This window comes from Emiliania huxleyi (genome assembly GCF_000372725.1).
Source record: "Emiliania huxleyi CCMP1516 unplaced genomic scaffold EMIHUscaffold_103, whole genome shotgun sequence".
Lineage (NCBI taxonomy): Eukaryota > Haptophyta > Isochrysidales > Noelaerhabdaceae > Emiliania > Emiliania huxleyi.
In genome coordinates this window covers 282,795-295,122 of record NW_005202237.1, presented here as the reverse complement: position 1 = coordinate 295,122, position 12,328 = coordinate 282,795, and the positions used below count along the sequence as shown (strand labels likewise).

The following is a 12,328-nucleotide window of genomic DNA, read 5'->3' as shown; positions in this document are numbered from 1 at the left end:
GCACTGAACAGCTTGAACCCTCAGCCCTCCCAAACCTCCCAAAACGACCGCCCAGACCGCCCAGACCGCCCGCCCGCCCGGCGCGCCCTCGTGAACCGGCCGCCGCTCGTTCGCAGGTGCGCGTCATCTCGCAGATGAAGCGCGCGGGCCACCTGCCGCTCGTGAAGCCGTACCTGCTTACGACGCAGCCCGCAAACATCAAGGAGGTGAACGACGCGCTCTACGCGCTGTACGTCGAGGACGAGGACCACGAGGCGCTCGCCAAGGGCGTCGTCACCTTCGACAACTTCGACCAGGTCGAGATGGCGCAGATGTGCGAGAAGCACTCGCTGCTGCAGTTCCGCCGCATCGGCGCCATGCTCTACAAGCGCGCGAAGAAGTGGTCCAAGTCGGTGGAGCTGTCCAAGAAGGACAAGGTGTGGGACGAGGCCATCGAGACGACGGCCGAGTCGGGCGACTCGGCCATCGCCGAGGAGCTCATCAACTTCTTCGTGGAGCAGAAGCTCAACACGTGCTTTGCCGCGGCGCTCTACACGTGCTACGCGCAGCTGCGGCCCGACGTCGTGATGGAGCTCGCCTGGCGCAACAACCTGAACGACTTTGCGATGCCCTTCATGGTGCAGACTATGCGCGAGATCACGAATAAGCTCGACACGCTGGTCGAGAAGGAGCGGAAGAAGGAGGAGGCGGCGGCGGAGGAGAAGAAGAAGGCGGAGGAGGCGCTCGCGTCGGGCTACTCGGACTACGGCGCGGGCGACCCCAACGCGATGGTGGTGTACGGCGCGGGCATGGGCGGCGGCATGGGCGGCGGGATGCCGCAGCAAATGGGAGGGTACGGCGGCGGCGGCGGCTACGGGTATTGATGTGCACCGAAGCCCTCCGACCCAGCAGCAGCACCCACTTTGCGGGCCCATAGGCTGTGGCCCGCGGCTCCGAGTGTCGTCGTCGGAACGCGCGAGTCTCGCGCACACTAGTTCAGGGAGTGTCTCTTTTTGATGATGCCTTTATATTGGTGTTTGCGGGATCAAAGGCCCGCCCGGTCCTCGTAGTCGTACGACGTGTTCCTCGTTCCTCGACACCGCGACAGACGACACGCACACGCACACGCACTCGTCACTGCTCACTCCTCGCTGAGCGTCTGAGGCAGACGTCCGGCCTGAAATGACGCGTGTCACGTGTCACGCCACACGCGCCGCTCGTCGTCGTCCGAGCTCGAGGTGCGCCGCGCAATCTAAGATAGGTCATTTCCGAATATACGTGGCTGGGTTCACAGCGATTGTAGGAAAGTGTTGGGACCAACTCACGGTCGCGGCCTTCCGACTCGCGCCTCCGCCTCACTGGCACTATTGTAGCCCTGGCCGGTGCGCGTGCTCAGTTGAAATTCCGGAGTGAAAATTCGAACGCGTTCTCTCACGGTGACCAAAAAATGTCCACCTCAGAGGCACCTCTGGAGGCAGGCCGCCGCACGCCGGCGACACAGCTCCAGCTGTCGAACTGACCCGCAGCTCCTCTCAGAGCGGGAACTGTGACGAACGTTGACTGAGGCGGTTGTCAGGAATCATCATACGGATCACATGGTGGCTCTCTCATGACGGGAGACCGACCGACCACTCCTGGGTGGCACTGCCACCGGTGTCGCTCGACATCCTGTCGACAGCGTGCCGACAGCGACACAGACCATGTGGTACGCGTCGAGTATCGACCTCTACTGCTTACCCAGCCTTCGAGTGTATCCTGGCTGTGGTCCCACACCCACTGGTGTCCATCTCAGAGACCGCAGGAGGTCATGAGGGTCGATGGGAGTGCCAACCCCACAATGCCTAAAAACCCAGCCCAGTACTGTGTGTGTGTATCACGCAAGACGCAACGGAGAGAACGGCCAACGCTACCCTCCCGCGGTCCTCGCGCCCAGCCCGCGCGCGGAGGCGCCAAAGTTGAAGTGCGCCGACACGTCCCTCCACACCCGCACCGTCCGCGCTGCGGCGCAGATCCGCCCGTCCAGCCTCTCGACGTCGGGCGGCTGCCCCAGAGCGGTGCCGTGCCAGACGTAGCCGCAGCAAGGGAGCTGCACCACCGCAATGGCCGGGACGGCCGACCCCCGCTCTCGCTCGCCGCCGAAGCGCAGGCAGCCGAGCGCCTCGTCGGGCGTGACGTGCGCGTGCGGAAGCATCACAACCACCGAGGTGACGCGCGCAGCCACCCAGACAGCAGCCTCCTCGGCTCGGCACGACAGCAGCCGCAGCCGCGCGATCGAGCGGAGCTCCGTCCGCAGCCGCGCCCGCTGCGCGCGCGCTGCGTCGCTCGCCTCCTGGGAGAGCAGGTTGGCGTGCCTCAGCTCCTTGGGCACCGGAAGCGGCTTGGGCGCGCCGCCTCCGCCGCCGCCCCGCCGCGCTTGCGCAACCTTCTCGAGCCGCGCCAGAGGCTCGGCGGCGGGGTCCCCGTCGCTGCACTCTCCGCAGCGGCTGTCGCACTCGCCGCCGCCACTGCTGCCGCCATCGCCGCTGCCGCCCTCCCCCTCTTCTCCGGCGGCCGGCGGCTCGAGGCCAGCTAGCGCCGGGTCGATGGACACGCAGTCCCACCGCGAACGCATCGCCACCAGGGCCGCCGTGCGCGGCGTGCGGCCGTCGCCGACGCAGACGACGAGCGTGTCGCCGCTCGCGGGCGAGAAGGCGTGCTGTGCGCAGTGCTCGAGCACCGCCTGCAGGCACGCGACCGACTCGGAGATCTCCTTCGCGTCGGGGAAGAGGCCGAGCCCGAGGAGGTGGCGGCCGCACTCCCAGCGCAGGAAGCGGTCCACAAAGCGGAGGCTGCACGGGAGGAGCCCGTCCGCGCTCTTTGCGTAGAAGCGACTGCGCAGAGCCGATTGGCCGCCGCGCCGCGGCTTTCCGCTGCCGCTGCCGCCGCCGCCGCCGCCGCCGCTGCCCGTCGCATCGCCACCGCCGCCGCCTCTGGCCGAGAGGGCATGGGCAAGCTGGTGCGAGTAGGAGCAAGCACGCTTGTTGCACTTGCCGAACCGGGCAATGGACGGACACGGCTCGCCTGCTGGGTTACCGCCAGCCATCCTCTCAAGCCCATTCGGACCGCGAGACACTTTCGGTGGCGCGGCAGCCGTCGACCTGCGGCGGTGCTTGGCGCTGCTGGGCGTGCGGCGGCGGAGGCTCAGAACGATGACGACGAGCGACGCGCTTGCTACCAGGACCGCTGCGCGTGAAGGAGACATACACACATGTATATGTGCTAAAAAAAGAAAAAGAGCTAACGCATGGGCGGACGCTAGCGAGTGCGTGACGATATCATTCTCTATGATTAAACTGAAACACTCTCCGACGCGCTCGAGTATAGTCTGCACACACTCACATCCGCGCGCGTTCACGCCACGCGTGTGCGCTCGAGCGGTGCAGGCGCACCCGGTGCTCAGTTTGAGGGCCCTCTACGGTATGCTCTGTGGGAGTCGCGCCGACAACTGCTCCGACTCGTGGCTACGGCAGCACGGCGGCGTTTGAGAGACGCACTGCACGACACGAGTGTTCACTGGCACATCGGCAGGAGACGATCGGAGGGGTCCCGTACCATGCGGAATCGACCCTATCCAGTGCTCAAGTGCTCAAGGACTAACGCTGTCTTTGGTCCGACAGCGGACAGGTTCGGCGCCGGCACCGCCTCGAGATATACAACGCGCCTGCGGGCAGACCCTCGCCTTGGGTCTCACTACACCTTGCGGCGCGGATGGTCTGGGACGAGATCAGGCGGGGGAGGTAGCGAGTCGGCCCATTGCGTAGGTGCATAGACGCTTGCGTGGGTGCGCAACGTCACGTCGGGCGGGTCGAGCGCGGTGCGTGCTGTAAAGGTCGCATGCCCATCAGCTGCCCTCACGATCGAGACGATTCGATTGCGCATCAACCCTAGCAGGCCTCGCTCGGGGTCCACGTTTACGTCATCGGCGAGGCTTTCGTGCATCAGCTTGCTCAGAGGCGCTGCGAACTGCCACACCTCATCGTCGCTGATCGCTGATCGGAACGTGGCCCAGTCGCTCTCGGGCGGCATCCCCGCTGAGTGTAGGCGCCGATTATTCTCCTCTCGCATCTTGCGGTACTCGGGCTCAAGGAAGGTAGGCAAAATCATCGGCTGGTTGAACCAATGCGCCTCTGTGCGCAGGATGGTCTGCGCCTCCATGTTGAGCCGTTCAACCTTGTTCCCATATGCCGCATCGACGTTGTACGCAAAGATAAATGGGCCCGCAAACAGGGGCAGCGAGCTCAGCGGCAACCCCTCCAGCCGGCGGCGATGGATGCACCGGAGACCCGTCGCGACGACTAGGGAGACGTAAAAGGCGAGCGAGAAGTGGAGCTGGTCGCGGAGCACCGCCATGCGCATCGCAATGGCGCCGTCACGCTCCGCCTTGCGCACTCTCAAGTCTGCCAGCTTGCTCCGCTTGATGGCGCCCTCTGCCTCGCCGCGGACGGTGTCCGCGCTCGAGCGCATTTTGGAGGAGATAGATCCCATCTAGAGAGCGTAATCTGAACTTCTCCGGTGCGGCGGCTAGCTGTGTGCTTGGTGGGCGCTCGGAGGCCGGGTCCTGTATGATTGTAGATGAGGATGCGCCCCGCTGATCTCTCCGGCTGGTTGGGACGCGCGAGTTTCAGCGGAAAGTACCCTGCCTGTTACCTTCTCACACCAGGGCCAGAGAAAATCCTCCCCGGTGGAACAGTTGGAGGCAGACTCCCGCGTATACGCCTGGAACTATCTGGGGCCCCACGTCCCACCTCCTAAGACGTGCAAGATGGGGTTTTAGGCTACCTCCCTCGTCTCCGCGCCGCCGGCCGCGAGCTTGCGCTTCTTTGGCGGCAGGGCGAGGCTCTCCGACACGTCAACGCCCGCGTCCTCAGACACACTGAGCCCGATGGCCGACCAGTCCATGTGGCCGCGGCCCCGCGCGGTCGCGCCGAGGAAGCGGTCGCGCAGCAGGGAAGCGACGGGCATCGGCGCCTGCACCTGCGGTCGTGCGTGGGGCGGGCGGGCGTCCTCGCAAGCCGCGGCCTAGGCCGTCTGTGGTGGCGGTGGTGCACCTTTGCCGCCACGTCGAGGGCGAGTGTGACGTCCTTGAGTCCGAGATCGAGCTGGAAGCCCGGCCCGACCAGAGGCTCGCCTGCTCGCAGCGAGAGGGGTGAGGAGACACCGTCCGCGGCTCGAGCTGGGGCCGGGCAGGGCGTGCCGGGGTGGTGGCAGCGCTGCGCGACGCGGTCGCCGTAGCCGCGGTAGATGAGGCAGTCGAAGATAGTGGAGTGTAGCATCGACATGACGGCCTGCGAAGCTCGGTGCGCGGAGGAGTGGCTGAGCGACGCCGGCAGCGCCTGCTACACTCGCTCCCTCGCCCTCGCTCCCGCTCCCGCTCCCGCTCCCGCTCCCGCTCCCGCTCCCGCTCCCGCTCCCTCTCCCTCTCTCTCTACCGCTCTCTCCCGCTCTCTCCCGCTCTCTCCCGCTCTCTCCCGCTCTCTCCCGCTCTCTCGGCCCAACCTGCCATCGACTACTCGCCCACACGCCCGCACCTCGCCCACACCTGGCCCACCCCTCGCCCTTCTCTCGCCTACCCCTCGCCTCCCTCTCCAGGCCCGACTTTTCCGCCAGGGAGAGCGCCTCAGCACATGACTCGATCGCCGAAGCGATCATGAAGTTGCCGGCCAGCTTGACGACATTCCCCGCGCCCGCGTCCTCCCCGAAGCGGAAGACGCCGCCCGCGCCGCAGTTGGCCTCAAGCACCGGGAGCGCGCTCTGCACCGCGCCGTCCTTGCCGCCGACACAGAAGGACGCGAGCCGCCGTGCGACGCCATCGGCTCGTGCAAAGATGGGCGCGCCGACAAACCTCAGCCCGTTTGCTTCGTGCAGCGCCGCAAGCTCCCGGGAGGTGTCCGGGTGCACCGTTGAACACGAGACGTGCACGAGGCTGTTGGCCTGAGCGGCGCTCAGCACACCGGTCGACTCATCGCAGACGACCTGCTTCAGCACCCGGTCGTTTGGCACCATCGTCACCAGCACGGCGTCAGTGTCCCCCCCGGATACCGCGAAAAAAACCGTCCACGCCAGGGATCTACAACTACTCGTACACCCAAACCTTTTCCCTCACAACGCCTTGAGCTGCGCCCTGCTTTTTCTTTTTTTTATTTTTTGCCCTCCGCACAAAATGGCGTCTGAATCGGATCTCTGGTACGAAGCCGACGAGACAGGACCCCTGATCGATTACATCGATCAGCAAGGTGATCTCGTTCAGGTGCCACTCAGGGAGGTCCTGTTCGCCATGCAGACCGCCCACCGGTTTGCGGTGAAGCTGTGCTATTTCAGGGACCCACAACGCGCCGAGCTTGTCGGCCGTGTCCGCATGCAGCTGGGCGAAGCGCTCAAGTCGCCCGAGTTCCGAGCCGCGTGTCCAAATCTGGCGTCGACCGCGGCGATCTACAAGGAGGAGGCCGAGGGCTACGTCGTCATGCTGACGTGGGACAACGCCCTTGGCGGGCACGTTGACCTGCGCCTGCTGGTGGGAGGCGACCGCTCAGCCGCCGGAGCGCGGTCGTACCACGAGTCCAAGGCCGCAGCGACTGCGTGCAACGAGGCTCTTGTCTGGAACCACAGCATCTGGGGCTGCACGGTCATGTCGTTTGCTCCTCTCGAGAGTGCTCAGTCCGTGTCGGCGGCGGTGAAGCACCGCAAAGTGAACCTGCTGACGCGTCAGCGCGTCGACTTGTGGCGCAACCCAGGGGAGGCGCAGATTATCGAGAGCTGCCTGATGAGCGGCTTCACGTCGGGCGTGTGGCAAGACCTCTCGGAGGCGCCCGAGCCATGGGACGATGTCGTTCGGCAGCGGCTGATGGTGCGGCTTCTGCGCGACCCAGATGCGCCGGGGTCGCGTCTCGTCCATGGAGCGCGGGCCGACGGCCGATCGAAGCTCGCTGTCTCCATTCTGGCGACCGTCAAGCCGGTGAAGCGTGAGGCCCTGCTACGCCGGCTGCGAGACGCTGAGGTGGCGCGAAAGGCCGCTCCCGAGGCGGAGTCGCAGTTCGCCGCCGACCTGCGCCAGAGGTTGCTGATGCAGAACAAGTGGCGGCCAGTGCCGCAGCCTGTGGACAAGCTCGTGGCCGGCCCCTCCTCAGACAACGGCGTGGCCGGCCCCCCCTCAGACAAGGGCTCGAGCTCGGGCGAGGACGACGTTGACACCCCCCTCGGCCTTGCGGCGCCCGTGGTCGACGGCGGCGAGAGGTCGTCGCGGATGCAGTCGAGCGCGTCGAAAAAATACTTGTGCACCTCGGGGAGGATGTGCTTGAGGAAGAAGGCGCGAATGCGGTTCATCAAGTTGTTGTAAGCCTAGTGAGAGGGGGGCGCACGATTGAATCGAGCAACAGTGGGGCCCGCACCCGTCAAGCATTTACAGGCGAACACGCAGACAGGCAGCATACGCCCCGCCACCTCACAAATCGCCCTCCCCACCACCGCCGAGTACGAGGACGGATCTAGAGACGCCAAAAAGGCCACATTCGATCCACACGCCGAGCAGACCACCCCTCGTGCGACCCACACTCTCGCCGAGGCCTGGAAGCGCGACCTGACAGAGGAAGGAATCGAGCCCAACCCGGGCCCGAGCAGATTTATCACCAAAAATCTCGGAGGCATCGGAGGGCTACCCAGATGGGAGCAGATACTCCTAGCCATACAAGACGAGCACAAAGCACGGCCAATCACCGCCATATTCCTCCAGGAGACAGGCATCCGAAAAGTCGAAGACTACAAACGCAAGGCGAGCACCTCCGGTTTCGAACTCTTCGCCGTCCCCCTCTACACAATCGGGCCGAACAACAGCCAGCACCAAAGGGGAGGCACAGCCATCCTCATCCCAAAAGACAAAATAGAGTCTCACCCCGGAGAGACATACCACGACACAGTCGACAGAATGAAAAAAAACATGGAGTCTCTGGTTTGGGTCGCAGGCCAAGGGACAGTCGCTGGAGCGGCGCAACGTGGACCTTGTGCGTGCGCTGGGGCTGCGCGCCAAACTGGGGAAGGGGATGCCACGGGTGGCGACGGGGGACTGGGTGTGGGTGAAGCACTATCCCCACGTGTCCGATCGCGGGTCGGGTCGGTTTCGGTGCCAGTTGGGACGTGTCGTCAAGGTGGAGGGGGGGATGGTGCATGTGCGTGCAAAGATGTCTGGGTCATTGTGTGTGCTGAATGTGCCGTGGCAGGGAGTGGTGCACGCGGGTGCGGTTGTGGAGCGGCGGCGGGGGGATACCGAGCGCGAGGCGCTTGTGGGGCGGCGGGTGAGGGTGTACTGGCCGGGGGACGACCGCTTCTATGTGGGTGTGGTGCAGGGCTGGGACGAGGCGACGGGGGCGCACACGGTCGTGTACGAGGACGGCGACATGCAGACCGAGGTGCTGGGAGCGGACGACGCGCCGTATTGGGAGGTGTTGGGTGATTCCGCAGATTGCGAGTGAGAGAGAGGACTCTTTTGTTTAATTCGGCCGAGAGCAGTGCTCTACCATGGGGATGGCGTTGTTCACCCACATGCAATATGCAATGAGGACTACTGCGAGCAACGTAAAAAGAAAAAGCGCGAAGCTCGCTTTTCGTGTCCAATTTGTGACCTCGAGCCCGCTCTGGCAGGCGCCTTCTGCAGGCCCTCATGCCACCTCTGAGCCAGGGTGCCGCATCGAACTCCTCGACGTTCACTGAAGTGGGGGAGCTTGCGGAGGGCGAGACCGTCGTACACGTGTTCGACGACCGCCGGCGCACAGGCGGCCATCGCGACTACTTGTGCCGCGTGGAGGAGGATGAGGAAGCGCGGTGGCTCAAGGCGGCAGATGTCCCTGGGGAGTGCCTGACCGTCTGGGAGGCGGGCGAGGCTGCCAGGATCGACAAGAGAGACTACGACCGCAGCAAGGACTCGCGCAAGCGGAAGCGGGACGCAGAGGCGAAAAGCGAGGTGCAGACCTTCCGTGACACAGAGCAGGGCAAGATCCTGCTCTCACAGGGGATCAATACGCGCTCAGACGCCGCGCCGAACCGCAAATCGGACTGCATCCGGGCGTTGGGACGCATGCGGCAAGAGAACTTCAAGCTGCACACGATCCGTACGAGTGACCCGAAGCGGGCGCGACGCCGCCCGCCCGGCCGCTCGAGCACGCCGCCTGCGCGCCCGCCCGCCGCGGTGCAGCCACGCAGCCAAGCCGCGCCCCCGCGCAGCCAAGCCGCGCCCGCGCCGCGCCCGCGCCGCCCTCGCGCCGCGACGCTGACGCGCCGCGACGCTGACGCCGCCCCTCACGCGCGCCGCCGCCGCCCCGCTCGCTGCGCAGGCTATGGTGGACGCGGTGATGGCCGGCAGGGCGTTCGGCGCCTTGGCCGGCGACTTCGACTACGTCGGGAAGCATGCATTCACGATCCACGGGTTCAAGAAGAATGGCAAAATCCCCCCCGAGCCCACCTTCGGCCGGATTTTCCGCCTCGAGGGCGACCCGCCTGAGCACCGTCCGCGGGAGCAGGACTACTACGTGAGCGAGGTTGAGGAGGTTGTGCCCCTCGGCATGGCCGTCTGCACGCACGAGGCCATCAGCCTCGCCGACGTCCTCGATACGATGGAGCGCCAGGCCATTGAGGCGCGCAACTCGCAACCAGGCCGTCTGCGCCAGCATCAAGGAGGGAAGGGCACCGCCATCAGCAAGCGACCGAAATCTGCCGTGATGCTGCTGGTCTACGGTGCGCGCTACAAGCCCGACGCATATCGTGCTAAAATCGGGCGCCTCGCCGCAAAGAAGTCGGCGACCGCAGGCCCTCGCGCGCACCGCAGCGTAGACCAGCCCAAGCCTGAGGGTGGCTCGTCAGCTGCCGACGCGGTGCGAGGCATGTTTGGTCTGTAGGCCTGGCGGGTGTCGCTCTCTCTGGTGTCCAGTCCTCGCGACAGTCCGAACATAGTTAGAGGCTGTGCAGGCCGTCCCGTGTGCACGTTTGCATAAAAAACGCCCCGCGGCTCTCTCTCTGCGGCGCAGACTGGAGAGTGAGACGCTCTCGCTCTCCGGAGAGAGCGAGTGTGAGAGGTCCCCGCCCCGGCGGCGGCGGCGGCGGCGCGAGGTCTTGTGGACACCCCGGACGCGGGAGAGTCTCGCGCCGGCTGCGCGGTCAAGTAAAAAACAAGAAAACACGAAGGCACACACAAAAACCGCAAAGACGCGCCTCTCGGCGCTCGGGCCCGTCGGCGCGGTACTCGACGAGCCTGCGGGCAAACGCACACGGCCGTGGGTGAGAGGGCGGCTCTCGCTGCGCGCAGCCAGCCCCAGAGAGCTGTGCGAGCCGGAGCGTGACGGGGATGACGGTGACCGAGCGGGACAAGGGTGGCGAATGGGCAGCAGCGGACGCGCCTCGCGGCTCCGCGATGGCAGTGGCCGTACTGTGGGCGGGAGGGCGCCAGTGATGCAACCCCCAGAGAGGCAGGGGCTGCCATCGCCGAAGCTGTGCCTAAGCATAACTCCCAAACCCGCAGCGGCCCGGGGGGCCTTGGGGGCAGCCTGCCGGACCGCTGTTGCACGGGGCTAAGCACCAGAAGATGAATGTAGTTGATGGATGATGGATTGGGCTATCGTCCGTGCCTCCCCTCTTTTTGCGTCAGAGTGGGACCTACACGCCGCGCCGGGTGGGGGGCGCGCCCGGTCCTCGACGGAGCCGCGCGCCCCGAGCGACCCAGGCGGCGAGTAGTCGTCCTCGAACCTCCGGCACGTAGTAGTCCGTGCTTAGCGCCCGCCTCCCTCCGCCCGTCCCTACTCAAACTGTTACTGGGGCGCCTGCGCGTTGTAGCCGAAGATGGCAAAGTTGCGTCTCGTGACGATGGCCGAGTGCTCTTGCAGGAAGCGCTTGCGCTCACCGCTGATCCGCCATCGCTCGCTGTCGGAGGATGCCCGAGCAATCTTAGTGGCGAAGAGTTGGTGGTGAACCACGCCGCCGCCTCGTGCCCGATGCCGCCGCGCGTGCTCGACGCCCAGGCCAATGACGCAGTGCAGAGTGGCAGCATGGCAAGAGAGAGGCGCGCTCGTCGACGCAATTTCGGCCAAATTTTCAAGTTTTAGGTTTGTTAGCAGACTTTTCAAGTGATCTTCCTCTTCATTTATGCAAAGGCATTTATGCTGAATGCAGCGGATATATATCCCCACAAGACTTGTACGCGAAGCTCTACAGCGTAGGACTGACGCGACAACAAACACACACATTGCTAAAAATCTCTCTCTCTCTGACGCGAGGGAGCAGGCGCGAAGGGCGACGGAGGCTGAGGCAAGGCAAGCGGCGAGGAGAACGGCGGAGGCAAGGAGAGCAGCGAAGACGGAGGCGAGGCGGGCGGAGAGGAGGTGGCGGCAAGAGTCAATGGCAAGGGAGGCGGCAGAGAGCGATTCGGCTGCGAGGGAGTTGGCTGCAAAGCAAGAAAAAATCACGCTTTTGTTGGTCGCGCTCTCTCGCCCGGGCACTGCTATTGTGGACGGGGGCTGGTTGCAACCAGCATGCTCTTCTCCGGGCCGTGCTCGCGCGAGAACGAGGACCCGGACCGGGGCCTGCTCGTCCGAGGGCCACTCCCGAGTGGCCACTTCCCAGCCATGTTCGTCTGCCCAGCGTGTGGCGCGAGGCTCACTGCGGTGCTCCCGGACGACACGCCGACGACCGTCCGGTGTGAGTGCAGCAAGGAGTTTGTGGTCAAGCTTCCGCCGGCGCGCAAGACGAAGCGCAGGTACCAGGCGCCGCGGCAGAGCAACCTGAACGACGCCTCATCGTCAGAAGAGACTGACTCGTGCGCGCCGGGCCGCCGCGGCCCTCAGAATGGCCGCATCCCGCCCGTCTCAGTGCAGGTCCCGCGCTCGCAGGCACGCGTCGGTCAAATCGTTCCAGTCGTCGGCCACCTCGCACGCCTCGCACGCGCAGTCCGTCGTCTCTCACGCCTCGTGTGCGTCGGTGATGGTCAGGTGCACCGCGCACACTGCAGGGAAGGGGTGGGGCGGGTGTGTGTGTGTGGCGGGGGGAAGGAGGGGGGAGGGGGGGAGGGGGGGGGCGAGCGGCGCACTCCGGGTCGCACGCGCGCGCCCAGCCCCGCGCGGCAGCGAGGCCGCCTTGCGACGCGTCCCACACACCACCTCTCTCAGCCCTGTCCCCTCCCTCGCCCTAACCCGCTGGCGGCAGCAACTGCTCCTCGGCCTCCTCGGCGGTCAACGTCAACCTCTCAGACATGCGCGACTCCAAGTCGGGCGCGGAGGCACCGCCTCCGCACGCCTCTCCGCCGTTATGCCCTCGTTTTCTCCCCCCCAAGGAGTAC

The 12,328-nt window shown here is 65.6% G+C and overlaps 5 protein-coding genes across 5 annotated transcripts in view; 2 read left to right on the top strand and 3 right to left on the bottom strand.

Moving 5' to 3' along the window:
* CHC1 (clathrin heavy chain) overlaps positions 1 to 1,011 on the top strand; it is a gene marked incomplete at its 5' end in the record, with an annotated part of 7,838 nt that extends 6,827 nt beyond the window's left edge. The window contains 2 exons of the mRNA XM_005793146.1: positions 117 to 716; positions 749 to 1,011. Of these exons, the coding sequence (XP_005793203.1) occupies positions 117 to 716; positions 749 to 916 (768 nt within the window). The 3' untranslated portion in view covers positions 917 to 1,011. The remainder of the gene's footprint in view (positions 1 to 116; positions 717 to 748) is intronic.
* An 874-nt stretch (positions 1,012 to 1,885) lies between these two features.
* On the bottom strand, positions 1,886 to 3,061 carry EMIHUDRAFT_222478 (hypothetical protein; the record flags this gene model as incomplete). Its single annotated transcript, XM_005793095.1, has 3 exons — positions 1,886 to 2,338; positions 2,597 to 2,849; positions 3,015 to 3,061. 3 exons carry the CDS (start codon positions 3,059 to 3,061, stop codon positions 1,886 to 1,888), a joined length of 753 nt encoding a protein of 250 aa, XP_005793152.1.
* A 647-nt stretch (positions 3,062 to 3,708) lies between these two features.
* On the bottom strand, positions 3,709 to 4,482 carry EMIHUDRAFT_222477 (hypothetical protein; the record flags this gene model as incomplete). Its single annotated transcript, XM_005793094.1, has 1 exon — positions 3,709 to 4,482. One exon carries the CDS (start codon positions 4,480 to 4,482, stop codon positions 3,709 to 3,711), a length of 774 nt encoding a protein of 257 aa, XP_005793151.1.
* A 163-nt stretch (positions 4,483 to 4,645) lies between these two features.
* EMIHUDRAFT_360896 (hypothetical protein) lies at positions 4,646 to 6,043 on the bottom strand. Its single transcript, XM_005793093.1, has 4 exons — positions 5,596 to 6,043; positions 5,213 to 5,303; positions 5,067 to 5,146; positions 4,646 to 4,992 (listed from the first exon to the last, which is right to left on the bottom strand). The coding sequence occupies exons 1-4, from the start codon at positions 6,019 to 6,021 to the stop codon at positions 4,789 to 4,791; spliced, it is 801 nt and encodes a 266-aa protein (XP_005793150.1). The 5' UTR covers positions 6,022 to 6,043; the 3' UTR covers positions 4,646 to 4,788.
* Positions 6,044 to 8,630: 2,587 nt separating this feature from the next.
* Positions 8,631 to 10,034, top strand: EMIHUDRAFT_439568 (hypothetical protein). The gene is made up of 2 exons (XM_005793092.1): positions 8,631 to 9,193; positions 9,339 to 10,034. Exons 1-2 carry the CDS (start codon positions 8,669 to 8,671, stop codon positions 9,897 to 9,899), a joined length of 1,086 nt encoding a protein of 361 aa, XP_005793149.1. The 5' UTR covers positions 8,631 to 8,668; the 3' UTR covers positions 9,900 to 10,034.
* Positions 10,035 to 12,328: the final 2,294 nt, after the last annotated feature.